The sequence below is a fragment of the Dipodomys ordii genome, unplaced genomic scaffold, assembly GCF_000151885.1.
Source record: "Dipodomys ordii isolate 6190 unplaced genomic scaffold, Dord_2.0 Scaffold24, whole genome shotgun sequence".
Classification (NCBI taxonomy): Eukaryota; Metazoa; Chordata; class Mammalia; order Rodentia; family Heteromyidae; genus Dipodomys; species Dipodomys ordii.
The window spans coordinates 4,600,838-4,619,302 of NW_012267240.1; the positions used below are offsets into that span (position 1 = coordinate 4,600,838).

The window sequence follows — 18,465 nt, forward strand, 5'->3', positions numbered from 1 at the left end:
CTAGCACTCTACCACTTGAGCCACAGTGCTACTTCAAACTTTTTTTGTTTGTATATTGAGAAATCAAACCCAGGGCTTCATGCATATTAGGCAAGCATTCTACCACTACACCACATTCCCAGCCTGACAGTAACATTTTCTAGTAAAAGTATATCATAAGTCAGCCAGTTCTACTTTAGCTCCAACTATAATGGTCAAAAATAATCAGGTGAAACCTAATTTCTCATTCCTGTCTGTTTTGACATAACTTTCATAAAAGTAATGAAAAGAGCTATAGTGTTAAGAGAATGGGTTCTTTGGATGCAGTGACAAAAGTAGCTTAAGTAGAATGGGGAGGATGTAGCACCCCATGTAACTGGAGGGTGGGCCTTAAACCACTCCATTAATTTAATCAGAGTCAGGTGTTGGTCTTCTCAGCTTTGGCTTGTGATTCTTCTGTGGGAGATTGGTAGAGGTGGTGATAGTAGCCATGATGCCTGTTTACAGTTTCAAAGCTTTCTCTACAGGGAAAAATAAAATGGTTTCTTCTAACCTGAATTTGCAAAACCATAAGAAGCTTTTGTTTGCTCACTTACTAGACCAAGAGGAAGTATCCAAAATCATGTGATAATCATAGTCTACCAGAAGGACAGCTCCACAGCCACAGAGTATCTTGTTGTTTTGTCTTTTTAAAAGCAAAGGTGTAGAGCTGGGAAGGTGGCTCAGTGGTAGAGTACTTGACTAGCATTCATGAAGCCCTGGGTTCAATTCCTCAGTACCACATAAACAGAAAATATCAGAAATGGCACTGTGGCTTAAGTGGTAGAGTGCTACCCTTGAGCAAAAGACAGTGCCTAGGTCCTGAGTTCAAGCCCTGGCAAAAAAAAAAAAAGCAGAAGTGTGCTGTTACCAGAATAAGGAGTGACAAGTGCCAGCTGCTAAACAGCAGCTTACCACTATCGGAGGATGTCTAGTTTATTTGTATTTGTACAGTTTTTTTTTCTGCATTGATACTTGCCTATCTTAAAAGTTTTTTTTTTTTTTTTTTTTTAATTATGAGCCAGGTGCTGGTGGCTTATGCCTGTAATCCTAGCCAAGGTTGAGATCTGAGGATTACGGTTCAGAGCCAGCCCCGGAAGGAAAGTCCGTGAAACTCTTATCCTCAATAAACCACCAGAAAGCCAGAAGTGGCGCTGTGGCTCAAGTGGTAGAGCGCTAGTCTTGAGCTGACGAGCTGAGGGATAGCATTCAGGCCCAGAGTTCAAGCCCCACAACTGACAAAAAAATAAAAATTAGGAGATTCAGAAAAGTTGTGGGGATTATAAAGTACTGCTTAAAGAAAAGGTAATAATATTGTTTTTGAAGACAGCCTTCAGTTTGTAGGTATTCTGCCTGTTTCATTTTTGTATTTGTTTTTTAGGCTGTAAATCTCTACTGTATCTATGATAAAGTTTTCATTCCATTTTGTAGATGAGTAAACAGGCCTATCCAAATAGCTAGCTAAACCTTCTCCATGTTCTTATCAGATTAAACTTCTGCAAGGTTAACTTTCCTCATTAAATCTTTTGTCTTTATTTTGTTTTAATATGCCTTGGAAATGTCTGGAGAGGTAAGTACCAAGCTTAACAGCTAAATATTGTAAGAGTAAGAGATCTGTAGGAAGAATTTATACTTTTACATCACACAGACATATTTCCACTTACTTTAGTTTTTTACAATAAGCACTTGACATTTGCCAGACTCAGTAAAAATCAGAGACAAGAATACGTCAGTAGTATTCCAAGTGAGAGAGAAAGTGAGTGGTGAATGGTTCAGGTAGAGCCTGCAGAATAAGAAAGAAGGAAGTAGGACTGATAGAAAGGGGGCACTCAGTGGACTGAGAAATTGAGGAAGAGTAGAGTAGGCTGATCTCAACATGGAAGATACCTTCCATTTTAAAATTAAATAAGTTTGTAACAATACTATGGGTTGCATTCCTTCATAGATGCAAAAGTAAGGGAATACAGAGGTGGAAGAGACTACCATGGAGGGGGCAGAAGTCTTCACACACCTGAGCAAAATTTGGAGAATGAATGGGAGTTTTCCTGACAGAAAACGAGAAGATGGGCATTCCAACAGAGAGATGAAGACAAGGAATTCATAGTATGTGAGAGTATTGTGTATACATTATTGTATATGAGAAGCTCAAGAGGCAGAAATGGTAGAAAATGGTTGAAGAGGTGAGATGGAACAAAGATGGCAGCTGCAGAGTTTAGACATGGTATGGTCTTAAAGACCATGGGTTATTAAAGCATCTTCAAACCAGCATTTGTGGCTCATACCTGAAGATGAAGCCCTGAGTTCAAACCCCAGTACTGGCCTTTTCTGCCAGTAGACAAGTCAGAGGCTTTTTTTTTTTTTAATCTTATTGTAAAGACCACATTGTCAGCAGTATGGAGGATTGCTTGAGAAAGACAAAACTAGAATAATGGAGACTAATTTAAGTTAGTATTGTGACATAGGTCTTAAGTAAGAGATTAATGTTAAAAAACAGGCATTGGTAATGAAAGGAGGTCACATACTTAAAAATTATTTTCAGCCTTATGGCAGTCTTGAGGAAGTCATTTGTAGGTGTTGGGTCACTGGCTGAAAATAATGAGCAAATCATGGTCCAAGTTCCCAGTGTGTCATTAGAGACTTGTTTCTGGGTGGACAAAGAAGCAGTTTGAAGCTTAGCAGCTCTCCTACTGTCTTTAACCTGTATTTCTCTGTCTTGTCCTTGAAAGGACCTTGCTGAAATCCAAATAGTATGTTGTAGTATTTCCTTGATCCATCAATTTACAGCTTTTTGAGAGAAAAGGAGAAAAGAGTCTCCTTATTTCCATGTCAGTTATTTCTTCTGCTCTATTTAGTCTTTTTGAAACTTTGTTCAGAGTTTTGATCAGAATTGGTGGTTTGTAATTTCAGGCATCTATGATTCCAGACTGAAAGGAATCACAGAGCTATCCAACTAGAAGTTAAATGTCTTGGGGAAAATAAGAGTTATTTAAAATTCGTGCACTAGGGCTGGGAAGGTGGCTCAGTGGTAGAGCACTTGCCTTGCATGCCTGAGGCCCTGGATTCGATTCCTCAGCACCACATAAGAAAAAAGAAAAAAGCTGGAAGTGGCGCTGTGGCTCAAGTGGTAGAGCACTAGCCTTGAGTTGAAGAGCTGAGGGACAGCTCCCAGGCCCAGAATTCAGGCCCCATGACCGGACCCCCCCCTCCCAAAAAAAAAACCCCAAAACAAAAATTCGTGCACTAGAAGTTCATGCCTGTAATCCTTCCTACTCAGGAGGCTGAAATCTGAAGGTTCACAGTACAAAACTAGCCTGGGCAGAGAAATCCCAAGAGATTCCATCTCCAGAATAACCAGCAAAAGGCCAGACTACTTGGTGTGTCCCAAGTAGTAGAACATCAGCCAAGCAAGCAAACTGGTCAGCGTCCTGAGTTCAAACCCCAGTGCTGGCAATGAATGAATGAAAGAATGGATATAAATAAATACATTTTAAAGGTTCAGCTGAGTGTGGTAGTGATATATAGCTATAATCTCAGCAGGGTGGGGTGGAGACAGGAAGATCCTTTGAGTTTTGAGACCAGCTAGCCTACTTAGTGAGACTCTCCCCCCATCTGCCAAAAAATACTGTTGGCTGTAATGTTTTCTTAGAACTTGATTGGTTCTTTTTCTCGTAGTTTACTTTAGTTCTTTAATTCTTTGTTGATTTTCCTTTTGTGGCAAGTGGATGATTAGTGTTTAATTCTTGACTGTCACAGCACCTGTTTTTATTTCCTAGGTTTGTAAAACTACTTGCACTAGATTATTTTAGGTTAAAAAAAAAAAAGAAAGAAAAAGAAAAAAAGAAGCCTAGTTTCCTTAGTGAAATTGTCAGGTGTTCTTCTTGGATAGCAACCATGGATATAGAGCAACTTGGTGTTAATTTTCTGACCGGACCTCATCAAAGAACAATTCCTTCATAATTTACTTTGTTTCTCCTAAACTCTTTACCTTTCAAGTTCTTCCTATCATCATACTCAGGCTTGAAATCATATACTTTAGGCTATGTGTGCATGTGTTTGTTGAAGTGTTAAATGAGTGTTTTTGTTCTCCTGGTTTTTTTTTTTTTTGATCTAGTGAAACTGTTCAGCACTGTGGTTGGCTTTTCCAACTCAGTGGAACTTTGTTCAGGCCTGGTCAGTCAAAAAACAGATGAAGTGAATAGTTTTAATGAGAGCCATTGGCGAAAAATACAGTGAACACTGAAAGTAATATATCTGAACAAGCCTTAAAGGAAGAGAAGAGAAAGTAAGGCATCAGAATGAACTTATTATTTTTTTTTTATTGTGAAAATACCGTACAGAGGGGTTACAATTACATGGGCAAGGTAATGAGTACATTTCTTACCAAGCATTGTTGCCTCCTCCTTTGTTTCCCCTTCCCATCCCTTCCCATCCCCCACCTACCCCCTCCAACCCCCAAGAATGAACTTACTTTATTTGCATACAATCTTTCTATATGTTATCAAAATGTTTTAAAATTTACATGCATATATTATGTGTATGAGACAGAAAATACTTATTTTTGTTTCATTTGTAGGCACTGAAGACAAGACTCCCAAAAAGAGATTCTCTGAGGTGCAGAGAGAAAGACGAGAACAGGCACAGCGGACTGCCCTAATACATTGCCCTAATAAAATCAGCGAAAAAAAGTTTCTCAAATACTTATCTCAACATGGACCTATTAAAAATCATTTCTTCTATGAAAGCTTTGTACGTATCTCAGCAAATAATCCAACTCAGTCAGTGATCATGGTTTTGAAGGATATTTTTGGTGGTTGTATGTTTTGTTGTTGCCTTTGCAGTATAAGTCAGGGTCTCTTCTGACATCTTATATCTTTCCTTACCTATGGTGTTGTGTTTGTTTGTTATGTGTACTAGTGATAGAAGCATAGGGGCTCATGCTTCAAGCATGAGTCGCATCTCCACTTGAGCCACATCTTCAGCCCTTTTGCTTTTAGTTTGTTTCTGAGAGGATCTTTTAACTTTGCTTGGGATAGCCTTAAATTTGGGAGCTCATAATCCTGCCTCTGCCTCCTGAGTAGCTGGGATTAGGGGTTTGCAGCATAGCATTATGCCTGACTTTATATTTCCTTAATGAGGTTTTGTTTGTTTTTATTTTTTTAGATTCAAGAGTAGAAATCCTTATAGTAGTGCTTTAGAATTATAAATAATTTGTTATTGTTCCCATTAGGAATCATTATTATTGAATAGTATTAGCCCAGTGCTTTACATAAAGCCCATTGGGGGTGGGGCTGGAAATCTATTCTTCTTGTTGATTGTTTTATTTTGTTTTGGTTTCTCCTGACTGATAGTACTTTATAGTGTTCCTTATTCTTTTTTTTTTTTGTTGTTGTTGTTATTGGTTGTGGGGCTTGAACTCTGGGCCTGGGCGCTGTCCCTCAGCTCTTCAGCTCAAGGCAAGCACTTTACCACTTGAGCTACAGCGCCACTTCCGGTTTTCTGGTGGTTTTTATTGGAGATAGGAGTCTCACAGTCTTTCCTGCCCGGGCTGGCTTTGAACAGCAATCCTCAGATCTCAGCCTCCTGAGTAGCTAGGATTACAGGCGTGAGCCACCAGCGCTTGGCTAGTGTTCCTTATTCTTATAGTGGGAAAAACCAGTGCTTACATTAGAATTATATCATTCATAAAATTAAAAAAATTACATTTTGTAGTATTCTGATAGTTGTTTTGAAGCTGTCATACTCAGTGTATATTGTGAAATGCGTCCTTTTTTTTTTATGTTTTGGGTACAGGGTCTTTATGCGCTTGTGGAATTTTGCCAGAAGGATAGCATAGATTCACTGAAGCACGGAAGTCATACTCCAAGCCTAAGCACAGAAGCTGCGATTCCGTTTCGATCGCGTTTCTTCAGTCTGAGACAGAGAAATCCATCCAGCCAGAGTTCCGAACAGTCCTGTGTAAAGATAAGCAGTCAGGTGCCTCCTACAAACAGGAAACTTTTCGACGTACTTTATTATGCAGAAAGTGTAAGTTTATAGGTATACTTACTCAACTTGTAAAGTATGCATGACATCATTTTACATATTATAGAAGTTCTTAAGAAATATGTGGGAGTTACCAAGATGGGTAGTGAGGATGGACCCACAACATTCCATTTCTAGCTTTCTGAGAATTGTATCAAGTAGATGTGGGATTTGGCATTTGAGATTATCTTGACAAGCTGTACATGATTTTAGGTGTTATTTGGTTTCTTTGTATTTCTTTTTTTGTGCCAGTGTTGGGGCCTGAAGCAGGGCCTGGGCACTAACTCTGAGTGTTTGTGCTCAATGCTAGTGCACTATGACTTGAGCCAGTTTTTCTGGCCTTTTTGGTGCTTACTTAGAGCTAAGAGTCTCATGGACTTGCTTGCTCAGGCTGGCTTTTGAGCAGTGATACTCAGCTGTGTAGCTAGAATTGTAGACATGAACAAGCCACCAGCACCTAGCTCTGTATTTAATGTTGTGACATTTATAAAATTTTCTTGTTAAGCCATTCTTGTATTCAGAATTTAAGTTTTTGTAGGTTTAATATCTCTGTTGACAAAAGTGGATGCTTTATAAAAGTCAAAGTACACAATATAGTGATTAAAAAGTAAAAGTAGCCTTACCTACTTAGTGTCCTGTTTTTTCTGTTCTCAGAAATGATAATAAAGTTTTTAGCCTTTTTGGATAATTCAGATTTTATTTCTGTTTTCAACAAATGACAAAAAAATGGTGGTATTGCAAAAAAACTCCCCTTTTATAGTACTCATTTTACTTTCTTAAATAATGAGTCATCTCTCCTAATACTGTATTTGTCTTACTGAAACTTGCCAAACTTTTTCTAGTTTTATTAGGCTTTAGAGTCAATCTATGGTTTCATTTCTCCAAGTACTATGCTTTTAGTTTTATTAATTTATTAAATTCTCATTTCTACTCTGTACTTTTAAAAAAATTGAGTTGAATGCTTTCATTATTTTCAACATTGATTTAAAATTTGATGCAATGAAATTTTTGTTATCTTGTTGAACTTTAAATACCTTTCTTTAAATATACCTTAAGGACCAGACTTGGGGGTCACATGCATATAAGCACTTGGGGAGGTTCAGGTTGAAAGATCAAAGCCAGCCTGGATTCCATAGTGAGTTTCAGGTCAGCCTGGGCTATATACCAAGACCCTGTCTGAATCAAAAAAACCAAACAAAAAATGTCCTTTAACACAGTTTCAAAGGCTTGATTATTTTAGTCTGTGCTGTACAGAGCTACTTATAAGGAATTGGGAGATGTTGGGCCTTGACTGCTTGAACTGTGGCTGCTCAAGTTATCTCCTCTCCTTTAACGTTGCTTTTCTTTACTGAGTAGTTTTATATATATTTGACCTCTTCCTGAGCATTTTATCACTTGAATTTACCTAAAACAATCTTTTATCCTCATTATTTATGAAAAGTAGTACCTTCTGTTGTAGTCAATTTTTATTTGTTATTGTCATTCCTCAGTGCTTTTGAAAGAATTTTTTTTTTAAAGTTTAAGAGCAAACAGGAGAAACATGGCATATTTTAAATATGCTATTAGGTCTTTGGAAGCAAGGGGACAGTTATTTTGTGGGTTAAGAATGTAACTCATTGTTTGCCTAGAATGTGCAAGGCCCTGGGTTTGATCTCAGACTGCTCAAAAAGAAAAAGGAAGAAAATGATGGTTGTTTTCTGTGACCTCTACATTGTCTCTGTCTTGTTGTTTTATTTTGGCCAGCTAGGTAGATGATCAGCTGAACAATCTGCTGAAGGCATCTGAGCTCACAGAGGAGAATACTAAGCTCCGCTATCTTACCTGTTCCCTTATTGAAGACATAGCAGCAGCTTATTTTCCCAGCTGTACAGTCAGACCCTTTGGTTCCTCAGTGAACACTTTTGGGAAATTAGGATGTGATCTGGACATGTTTTTGGATCTAGATGAATTTAGAGAAAACACCACTAACAAGGTAAATTTTATTTCTTTATACTGCTGTAATTTAAAATTAATTAGAAAAGAGACATCTTTGGATTAATTACTTAGTAAACATGATAATAGAATAAGGCTTATTTGCTATCAATCCTCAAACAAAAATACTGTGTGGACTTTAAAATACTGCAGTGTTTTTCTTTTTTTGGTCATGGGACTTGAACTCTTGTCCCTGAGCTCTTCAGCTCAAGGCTAGTGTTCTACCACTTTGAGCTACAACACCACTTCTATACTGTAGCATTTTAAAGTTTCTTGATTATGGATTTTGTTAATCATTTTATTCAGGTATATAACAGATTCTGCATTTAGATTATATTCTGATTTTGAACATGAACTATTTTTTTTTAAGTAAAAATTTGTTGTGAAGGTGTTATACCTAGGGATTACCATTTCATAAGGCAGGTACAGTTAAGTACATTCCTTTTTTGAACAATGTCACCCCTTTCTTTGCTTTTTCTCAGTTACCCTCTCCTGTCCCTGTCTACTAGTTTCATGGTTCATTTTCCACATAGTGTATACTAAATACCATGATGAACTAGTTTTTAATCTGTGTGATATAGTTAACAAAACATTTCTTACAGATGTAGTTAACAAAACATTTCTCATAGATTTTAGTCAATTTCTCTTTAAAATTCTTTTGAAGTTTTATTCAAAGACTACATATAGGTATGTAGTATATGATTATATCATATTGGATGATTTAATTTTTCATCCAATTCATTTCTGTAAGTACTTCTTTAAGTTGTCTTTTGTTAACTAAAATGGTCATTTGCTGTCTGCTCTCATATATTCTTTATTTTCAGCCTTTATTTTTTTATTTGTTCTCAGTTGTGGGGCTTGAACTCTGGGCTTGGGCGCTGTCCCTCAGCTCAAGGCCAGCATTCTACCACTTGAGCCACAGATCCACTTCCGCTTTTCTGGTGGTTAATTGGATATAAGAGTCTCACAGACACTTCTACCCTGGTTGGCTTTTAACTACCTTCTTCAGATTGCAGCCTCTGGTGCCTGGCCTAAAACAATTATTTGCAGGTTATAACTTTTTTTTTTTTGGGTCTGGTCGTGGGGCCTGAACTCTGGGCCTGGGCGCTGTCCCTCAGCTCTTCAGCTCAAGGCTAGCGCTCTACCACTTGAGCCACAGCGCCACTTCCGGCTTTTTTCTGTTTGCGTATGTGGTGCTGAGGAATCGAACCCAGGGCCTTGAGCATGCAAGGCAAGCGCTCTACCACCCAGCCACCTTCCCAGCCCAGCAGGTTATAACTTAAAAGCAACCCAAACCAGCATAAGCCAAAGAAAGAACTAGAGGACCCGGTCCTAGAACCCAGACTTAGAAATGAAGATGAGTATTAGGAAAGCACTAGAGTAGGAAATTTGAACTACCTAGAACTTAGGATTTCTATATATTTGCTCTATTTTTCTTTTTCACACTTTTCTTCTTACCTCCACTTCTTTACTTGTTCATACTTGTCATATAAACATATCTGCCCCAAACTTCAGCCACATGGTTGCCTCTGAATCCTGTTTCTAGTAGAGCTCTTGGTGGTAGTGCTTAGCTGACCAGGAGTGGTCCACATGGGTGAAACAAAGGGACTAGATTTCATAGTAAACATGAATGTTTTAGGAGGAGTGAGTGCTAGAAGAGGAGCAGGGGGCTGCTGAGGATAGTAAAGTGTCTTTTAAGGCAGAAAGAGTTGAAAAGGTATCTGTCACATGAATGATGCAGGAAATGAATGGGTCTATAAATTGATTTGTGTATGCACGTTCTTTGAAATAATTTCTCATCACAGTAGTATGCATTTTAAGTTTCAGTAGATATTTCTAAAAGAAGTGTGTCCCTTTTTGTCTTTTTCAGACTGGTTAATGAAGAACCTCATTGCTGTTTTAATTTCTTTTTTGCTTTCTAGAAAACATGAGCATCTTTTTTTTCCTGTTGTGTACATCAGCTATATTTATTTCTTACTCATCTTTTTTTACCTGCTTTAAAAATTTGGTGTGTTTTTTCCTTCTTACGAAGAATACGAAGTCTTTATAAATTAGCCCTTTTGTGTGGCTGTTTTGCTTTTTATTGAGTAGTGAAAGTGTCTTTGTCTTAACATATTTTAGATTTTCATGCAATCATGCTTATTTCATCTTCTCTTATTTTTGGTCATGCTTAGAGTCCTTTGATAATCTGATACTTAAAACATGTGCTTGTTTTCTGTTTCTAGTACTTTGCTGATGTACTTTTTACATTGAAGTTTTGATCTGTGTTGGATTTACTTCAGTTTAGGAATGAACTAGGAATCTAGTTCCTTTTCTCATGGTAATTTGACTTTCTTGACTTTCCAAGTACCTTTCAGTTCATGTTGCTAAATAATGTCTATACATGGCTGTCCCTGTACAATCTGTTTTCTCTTCTTCATATATTATCCTTTTGCTTATACTCTCCTACTGTTGTGGTTTTATATTATATTGTATCTATGGAAATGCATTGGCTAACTAGGATAAGGTAGAGTCTATTCAGAGAGTTTAATAAGTGGTTTTGTATATTCTATGCTGTGATACATAAGATAGCTATGTAAACTCAAGGAATTAGCATAGATATACTTCATATGTATTCTAGAGAAACATAAGATCACCAAATAAACATCTTTTATGTTTCTCTGGATATGTTTATATGAAGAATTCATACATTGTTATTTTATATGTTTGTTTGGCAGGAATAATTTAGAGCATCCCTTCGGAAAAAGTTTATTAAATTCCTTTTTACAACAAATGCAATCATGCTATTCAGTGTACACTATGTGGAAAACGAACTGTGTAACATGTGGGCAGGAAAAGGAGAGAGAAATTGGAAGAAAGTAAAGGAAGGGTGACATTGTCCAAAAAAGAAACAGGTTTCTTATGACTTAGGAAATGTACTCATAATGATTCATGAGGTGGTAACCCCTTTGTATAGTACCTTAATAATGGTAAAGTTAAATGAATTTTTTTCCTTTGTACTAAATTATCCTTGTAATAAATGTTTATATTATTTAGAATGTTGGAAATTTTTTGATGGAATTTCAAGTGAAAAGTGTTCCTTCAGAAAGAATTGCGACTCAGAAGATCCTGTCTGTGATAGGAGAATGCCTTGACCACTTTGGTCCTGGTTGTGTGGGCTTGCAAAAAATCTTAAATGCTCGGTGTCCACTTGTGAGATTTTCCCACCAGCCCTCTGGATTTCAGTGTGATTTGACTACTAACAATAGGTATGATCTCTTAAGTTTACTGTTGTAAATGTCAAATGTCAAATGTTATATAGTATCAGCTGAGATTAAAGAGTTATTGTTATAGCTGTTTGCAGTTTAGAGTTTCCTAAACAAAATGATAATGTATTGAGTCAGTATTGACAGTTTATTAATATAACAGTGGAATATGTTCTCACTTGTGTAGCCTGCAAATCATTAGTATTGCAGAAATGTATCTGTTGATCATAATCTTTTAAATTATACTTAGAAAGTAAAGTGGCAGCTGGGTGCTGGTGGCTCACCCCTGTAATCCTAGCTACTCAGGAGGCTAAGATCTTAGGAAGGATCACGGTTCAAAGCCAGCCAGGGCAGCAAAGTCCATGACTCTCATCTCCAATAAAACACCAGAAAACCAGAAGTGGTACTGTGACTCAAGTAGTAGAGTGTTGGCCTTGAGCTGAAGATGTGAGGGACAGCACCAGGCTCAGAGTTCAAGCCCCATGACCAACCAAAAAAAAAAAGTAAAGTGGCAACCTGAGTTTGCCCTGGGAATTGTTCTGAGATACCTCCAACTTTTGAGTACCAGAGACATATGGTGTTGGGTTAGGGCAGAAGTAGTCTGAACAGCTTAAGACTTGGTGCTGTCCTTAGCACCAAGTTCTAGTGACCTGATGACAAAGATGTGTTATACTCTGACTGTGTACCCCAGGTTCAGAGTAGGGAAAACTTCTAAACTTAGGACTTTTTTCTTCTTCTGGTAGTCTCACTTGTTAGATTTCACTTACTTGCTAGAATAAACAATTGAAAATTCAGCCTAGAACAGTTTGGGTTAAACTGAAGTGTTCAGCTAATGAGCTACTGTTAAGAACTTCCAGTTTCTCTCAAGTAGCCCAGGGTACAGGCTATGGCTTCTTGCCAAATTCTAATATAAAAATAAAAATGCATGTTGTAGTTCCTATTTTTTTAATAATTTTCTTTTTGGGACAGGTTTATAAAAATTTACTTCAGAAATTATGTGTTTATACGTGATTTCTTTAGGTTTTTGTAAGTGTGCAGTGTTTCTTCATATCAGATTGCTTCTACTATTTATTTGCTATTTATTGCTTACAATATTCATTTATATATTGCTACTACTTATTGGATATTTAACTTAGCTTTATTTATAAGTACAAAATTCTTAGATACTATGAATTTATTTACCATATGTTCTGTTCTTTTGAAACTTCGATGTAGATGCTTGGTGACACTTCAGTGATAGCATCAGTTAATACTAGGAAATGATTTTGTGCCCTCTGCCAGTTCTTTTAGAAATTACAAGACATGATTCAATCAGTAGGAATTGAATTTTAAAAATTGAATTTTAAATTTTTATTTCTTTCATTTATTGTGTGTGCATGTAAGAGACTGAAAGACAGAGATAGAGTCTCATTCTGCTGTGCAGATGGGTATAGAACTTCAGATAACCTTCCCCCATGTCAGCCTCCTCAGTATTGGTGACCATGGCCCAGTATTCCCATGTCCCTGTTCTGATGTTTGATTCTTTAGGCAGCTTTTGTTCTTACAAATATTAGACTTAAATAATTTTGGCTATCTCACATACTGTAAGAGTTTCAACTAAATTCTTTCTTGACAAGTGAGTAAAATGTTTTCCTGTTTAAGTTAACTTGTCTACCAAAGGACTGGCTAAACAAGATGTAGAACTTATATACAAAGACACTTAAACCAATGTGCTTGTCTTTAGAAACAATTATGAAGAGCGCTGTCCACACACATTTAACTCATGTTTAGGAACTTGGATTTAAAATTTGTAAGTTTTAGAACATTGTGATTGTCAGAATTTAAAAATGTTCCAGTGGTATTGAATATGATTGATAGCCAAACATTTACATTTTTTTATATTGTAAATGCATAATGCTTATATATTTAATCCTAATGTATATTGCATGATTAATCATGGTATTCTGAATGTTTTCAGATATAGTGAGATAGTTAGCTATGTTCCAAGATATGGATCTGGATTTAGGAATTTGAAATTTCTTTTTGTTTTTCTTTTCTGAAGGATTGCTTTGAAAAGTTCAGAGCTTCTTTATATCTATGGTGCCTTGGATTCAAGAGTAAGAGCGTTGGTGTTTAGTATACGACACTGGGCTCGTACACACTCATTGACAAGTAGTATTCCTGGTGCTTGGATTACGAACTTCTCCCTTACAATGATGGTCATCTTCTTCCTCCAGAGAAGATCACCTCCTATTCTTCCAACCCTGGATTCCTTAAAATCCCTAGCAGGTAAGACTTAAGAGCAGCCTTCTCTCTCTTCTCTTCTTGACATTATATAAACATTTATCTTGTGTGCTCAAAGCCATATAATGTGTCTTCTTGATTTTTAAGGCCCCAAAATTAGATAGAAGTGAATTTGTGACTCTGACATTTAAGTGCTTTTTTTATCCCCAATAACTCCCATACTTCATAAAGCTTCCACTACCTCCCAAGAACTTTGCATAGAAGATGTCTTTGCTTAGATTTGTGAAGAGCAGAATTTATGTTCCAAGAACATACTGTACATTTTCTAGTGAAAGCTAGCTTAGAATATGTGGTTTATGGAGGCTGTGTATTCATCAATAATTAGGAAAATGCTTACCTCTAAACATACAAATGAGAATATAAAAATATGAACATCTAGGTCTAGTTTGTTATTACTTTTGAATTAGAGAATTGTCACTAGAGTATTTTGGAAGTTACTGGAAGTTTGAAAAAAGATTTTTAGAATGTGCAGTTTGTGTCATATATACATTATCAGGTCAAAGCACAGAATAGTCCTAGGAATAGAAATGGAGATGTCAATTTAAGTATGGACAAAGATGTGTCATAATTTAGTTTGATAAAAGATAGGAACTTCATGCATTTTCATTTACAGTGAGAAAACTGGTTAATTCAGAAGATTATTCGGAATTGCTGAGTTGTTAGACAGTAATTTTGTTCTAAAGAAAATGTAATTGTTGGTTTCACTATAATGAGTATAATTCCTCAAATCTTTTGTAGTGTAGTTTTAAATTCTATTAACTATAAATAGCAACAGTAATAGGGCACAATATATGTTTGATTTATTTAATTCATAATTCTTTGGGTGAAGGAGGTAATGTCTGTGAAATGTGAAAACTTTTCCTTTCTATTTATTGAAGGTGCTGAAGATAAATGTATAATAGAAGGCAACAATTGTACCTTTCTTAGTGACTTGAATAAAATTAAACCTTCAGGAAACACAGAAACACTAGGTAATTGTTTTAGGGGTTTTTCTTTTTCTTTTTTTTCCTTTTTTTCATTCAAGCAGATTTCTTATTTTCCTTACTTTATTGTCTTGCAGAATTACTACTGAAGGAATTTTTTGAGTATTTTGGCAATTTCGCTTTCAATAAAAATTCCATAAATATTCGACAGGTAAATAATGTTTTAGTATTGGGTTTCCACTGTATTAATTAATATTTTAGCTAGTCTGGTTTTGGAAGTACTCCAACCAGTTGTCTTTCAAATGTACAGTTATATTCTGAACAGCCTTCCAAAACAGGTCAAAATTGGCCTCACTGTTCTTGAGCCTGTGACTTCTCAGTGCTGGGGTTATGGATGGTGGTATGCCTGTTATCTTCTCCTCTTTCAGATGTGACCACAGGCAACATGTAAATATTCAGAAGCCATGGTGATGTCCTCACTTCTTTCATGAATCCATTTATTATTTAAGAATTCTAATTTTGTGAATTTGGGTTCCCATTGTGAAAGATATATTTTTCATTAGGTCTCAAAAATAAATTTATTTTCATCTTTGTTTCATTTTTTTGTTTGGTGCCAGTCCAAGGGCTTGAACTTAGGGCCTGGACTCTGTCCCTGAGCTTCTTTTGCTCAAGGCTAGCTCTGTTCTGTTTGAGCCACAGCACCACTTCTGGCTTTTAATGAGTACTTTATTAGAGATAAGAATCATGGGCTTTCTGCCCAGGCTGGCTTTGAACTGGGTTCCTCAGATCTCAGCTTCCTCAGTGCTGGGATTGCAAGCATGTGATACCATACCCAGCCTCTTTTTCTTTTCCCTTTTCCTTTCTCTTTCCCTTTTGTTGGTATTATGCTTACCTTTGGTCCTTAGCTCCACCCAGACCTGGGGCCCCCCCCATCCCATTCCTGGAGTTCCCTCCATACAGCTGGCCCCTCCCTCTCTCAGTCCAGACCCACCTGGACTCCCATCTACCTCACTTCCTTTCCCTCAGACCCTCCTGCTACATGGGGACGGAGGCCATGTGCTCCTTCTTGGGGGAAATACGGCTCTTCTAATAAACCTTATAATAATCTTTCTCCTGTGCCTGCCTGCCTCTGCGTGGTCCCCTGGGATGGATATATGGGATTCTCCTCTTACACCTTTTCCTTTCCCTTTCCCAGTACTGTGGTTTGAACCTAGGGCCTCCCAGTGGCTAGGCAAGTGTTTCAACTTGAACCAACTCTTTTTAATATTTGTTATTTTGAGATACATTTGCTTGGATTCATGATCCTCCTGTTTTACACTTCCTACCCTAGCTGGGATGACAGATGTGTGTGCCACCATGCCCAGATTTTTTTTTTTTGAAGTGGAGTTCTAAGGATTTCTCTGCCCAGGCTGTCCTTGAATTGCCACACTCCCCCCTAACCATTCCAAGTAGCTAGGATTACAGGTAAGAGCTACGATAACTTGCTCAGTCTTATTTTCTTCCTTTTTGTTTTGATTTTTTTAAACTCTTACCTTTTTAGGTAAAAGTAGATTACTGACTTTTTTTTTTTTTTTGGTCAGTCATGGGGCTTGAACTCTGGCTTGGGAACTGTCCCCCAGCTCTTCAGCCCAAAGCTAGCGCTCTACCACTTGAGCCACAGCGCCACTTCCAGTTTTCTGGTGGTTAATCAGAGATAAGAGTGTCACAGCCTTTCCTGCCCAGGCTGTGTTTTTGATATGAGATCCTCAGATCTCAGGCTCCTGAGTAGCTGGTATCACAGGTGTGAGCCACCGGCGCCTGGTGACAAAATATTTTTATTTTTGACCTAGGCCAGATACCTGTCACCTGGGTGGTGACATTAGTCAAAGATCATAAACCTAAACTATTTTTTTCTCCAAAGAATACTCAAAACTACAGGAGGAAAAAGGAAAAAAACCCAACCACATAGTATATAAACTACACACATACATACTCATGTAACATTCATACATACTCAGCTCTCTTAGGAAAGAAATAGTTTGTAAAGGTAGTACTGGTATTTTATGGTATTTTGATATTCAAGCCCTTTATATGCTCATTCTTTCTGTAGGGAAAGGAACAAAATAAACCTGATTCATCTCCTCTGTACATTCAGAATCCTTTTGAAACTTCTCTCAACGTAAGCAAAAATGTAAGTCAAAGCCAGATGCAAAAATTTGTAGATCTGGCCAGAGAAAGTGCGTGGATTTTAGATCAGGAAGACCGAGCTTCCTCAGATGATAGGCCCTGGGGCCTGGCAGCCCTTCTGTTACCCTCCATAATCAGCAAATCTCATGCTAAGAGGTCAAAGAACAAGCCCGCAAGTGAAAGAGTAAGGAGCTTGCTAGAATCCATTAAACAAGGCAATACAGCAGATCCTGCCAGCACCGATGGGGAAAGAACCATGAATACCCAGACATAGTTCAGCTGCAGGGCTGAAGTTGGCGCCTGGCCTGCCAGGGAGGACTGGTGTAGACTTCTCCAAGGCAGCTGTCATCTATTCTCCATCTCCTCATTGGCTCCTTTACCTGGCCTCAATTTCTGGACGTTTTCATTCAGACCAGTGTGATACCCAGGCAGCATTTAATTGAACAGCAAACACAGCAGTGGAATGCAAAGACTGGAATGAACTTTCAAATAAACTTCACACTTAATGGCAAAAATCAGTCTTAGAATCAGATCATTGTTGATATCCATGGCAGACCCTGGTTGGGAAGCATTTCAAAGGACTTCTAGTTATGTACATATACCAGCAATGAATGCAATAAAGCTTCTGAACTTGGTAATACTCTTGTAATATGCAGTTTTCTGTTTTCTAAACAAAGTGCTCTTATTTATACATAAAGTAAAATCAGTTGTTTTATGCTTTTAAAACATATATGTAGGCATATTTCATTCACTGCATTCAAGGTATTCAAGGTCCAATATTTGAAAATACTGATAAGTCTTTTTAAAGGGTAGTTTTTCTGTCTGTAGGTATAAAATCTATTTCTACTAAACCGTTGCCTGGTTTTCTCAAAACTTTCTCCCTTTGGTTTTGGGAACTCCTCTCCTTGTAGGAAAGAGATGCTTACAGAAATACAGTTCATTCGCATGCTCTATGTAGTCATTTTAGTGTTTGTCATTTAGTCATTGTAGTGTTTGTGAACATCAACTTGAGACAGCTGGGCTCTTTGGCAAGTGCTCATTCTCCCCAAGCCTGGCTGTTTCTTCTGTAACATGGGGACGAAAACCGTGCCCACTTCACCTTTTGTGAGACTCTAGGGCAGGGGCCTGGCACATGGGGAATGTCACAGGGTCATTGTGCTGTACTGAAGTGCTTGCTACCATAACTTTCAGATTTGGGGGGATGTTTAAATAGGTGACTGTATACCTTATAAATTAGACACAAGTCTAAACACAAATTTCACTTGTGTTTTATATACTTGTATACATAGGTTAGTAGTAATTATGTGTCTTTTTAAATAATTTTATATTTGAAATAGAATTTCATGGTTTAGAATTTTCTATTTGTAGGACTGGATCATGTACCTTAATCTGTTGATTCAAGATCACTGTAGATTTAGCTACTGTTTTCTTGATTGTTTGGTATTGCTGACAATCAAACCCAAGGCCTTGTATATGTTAGACACTCTGCCCCGAGTTACATCCCAGCCACCAGATAATGCTTTTCAGTGTTTGAGATATGTAATTATTTTCTTTGTCCAGAATCCAAATTTGGGATTTATGGTACTTCTAAGTTTTTAGTCATGGATTACTGAACTCTCCTGAGTAACTGAAGTACTATAAGCAAGTGTGTTCTCTGACCACGTGGCTGTGCTGTTGCATCTCACATGTTAGCCAAGCAAGTGTTTCCTGTTACAGGGCAGTCTTGGAACTAATAGTCATTTTCCATTTCTTCTGCAGCTAAGTTTATTTTATTGCACTAGAAATTAGTACTGATTTCAAAACTTTTCAAAGTACCTATTTAGGAGTTATTAAGGGAA

At 37.3% G+C, this 18,465-nt stretch overlaps 1 protein-coding gene across 2 annotated transcripts in view; it reads left to right on the forward strand.

Moving 5' to 3' along the window:
• Positions 1-17,256, forward strand: part of Mtpap (mitochondrial poly(A) polymerase) — a 19,775-nt gene extending 2,519 nt beyond the window's left edge. Inside the window, exons 2-9 of one of the 2 annotated variants that reach the window (XM_013014755.1) lie at positions 4,592-4,764; positions 5,809-6,042; positions 7,787-8,011; positions 11,047-11,258; positions 13,297-13,523; positions 14,417-14,509; positions 14,599-14,672; positions 16,551-17,256. In XM_013014755.1, coding sequence (XP_012870209.1) covers positions 4,592-4,764; positions 5,809-6,042; positions 7,787-8,011; positions 11,047-11,258; positions 13,297-13,523; positions 14,417-14,509; positions 14,599-14,672; positions 16,551-16,901 — 1,589 coding nt within the window. In that variant the 3' untranslated portion in view covers positions 16,902-17,256. The remainder of the gene's footprint in view (positions 1-4,591; positions 4,765-5,808; positions 6,043-7,786; positions 8,012-11,046; positions 11,259-13,296; positions 13,524-14,416; positions 14,510-14,598; positions 14,673-16,550) is intronic. The other variant, XM_013014756.1, reaches the window with a different exon arrangement.
• Positions 17,257-18,465: the final 1,209 nt, after the last annotated feature.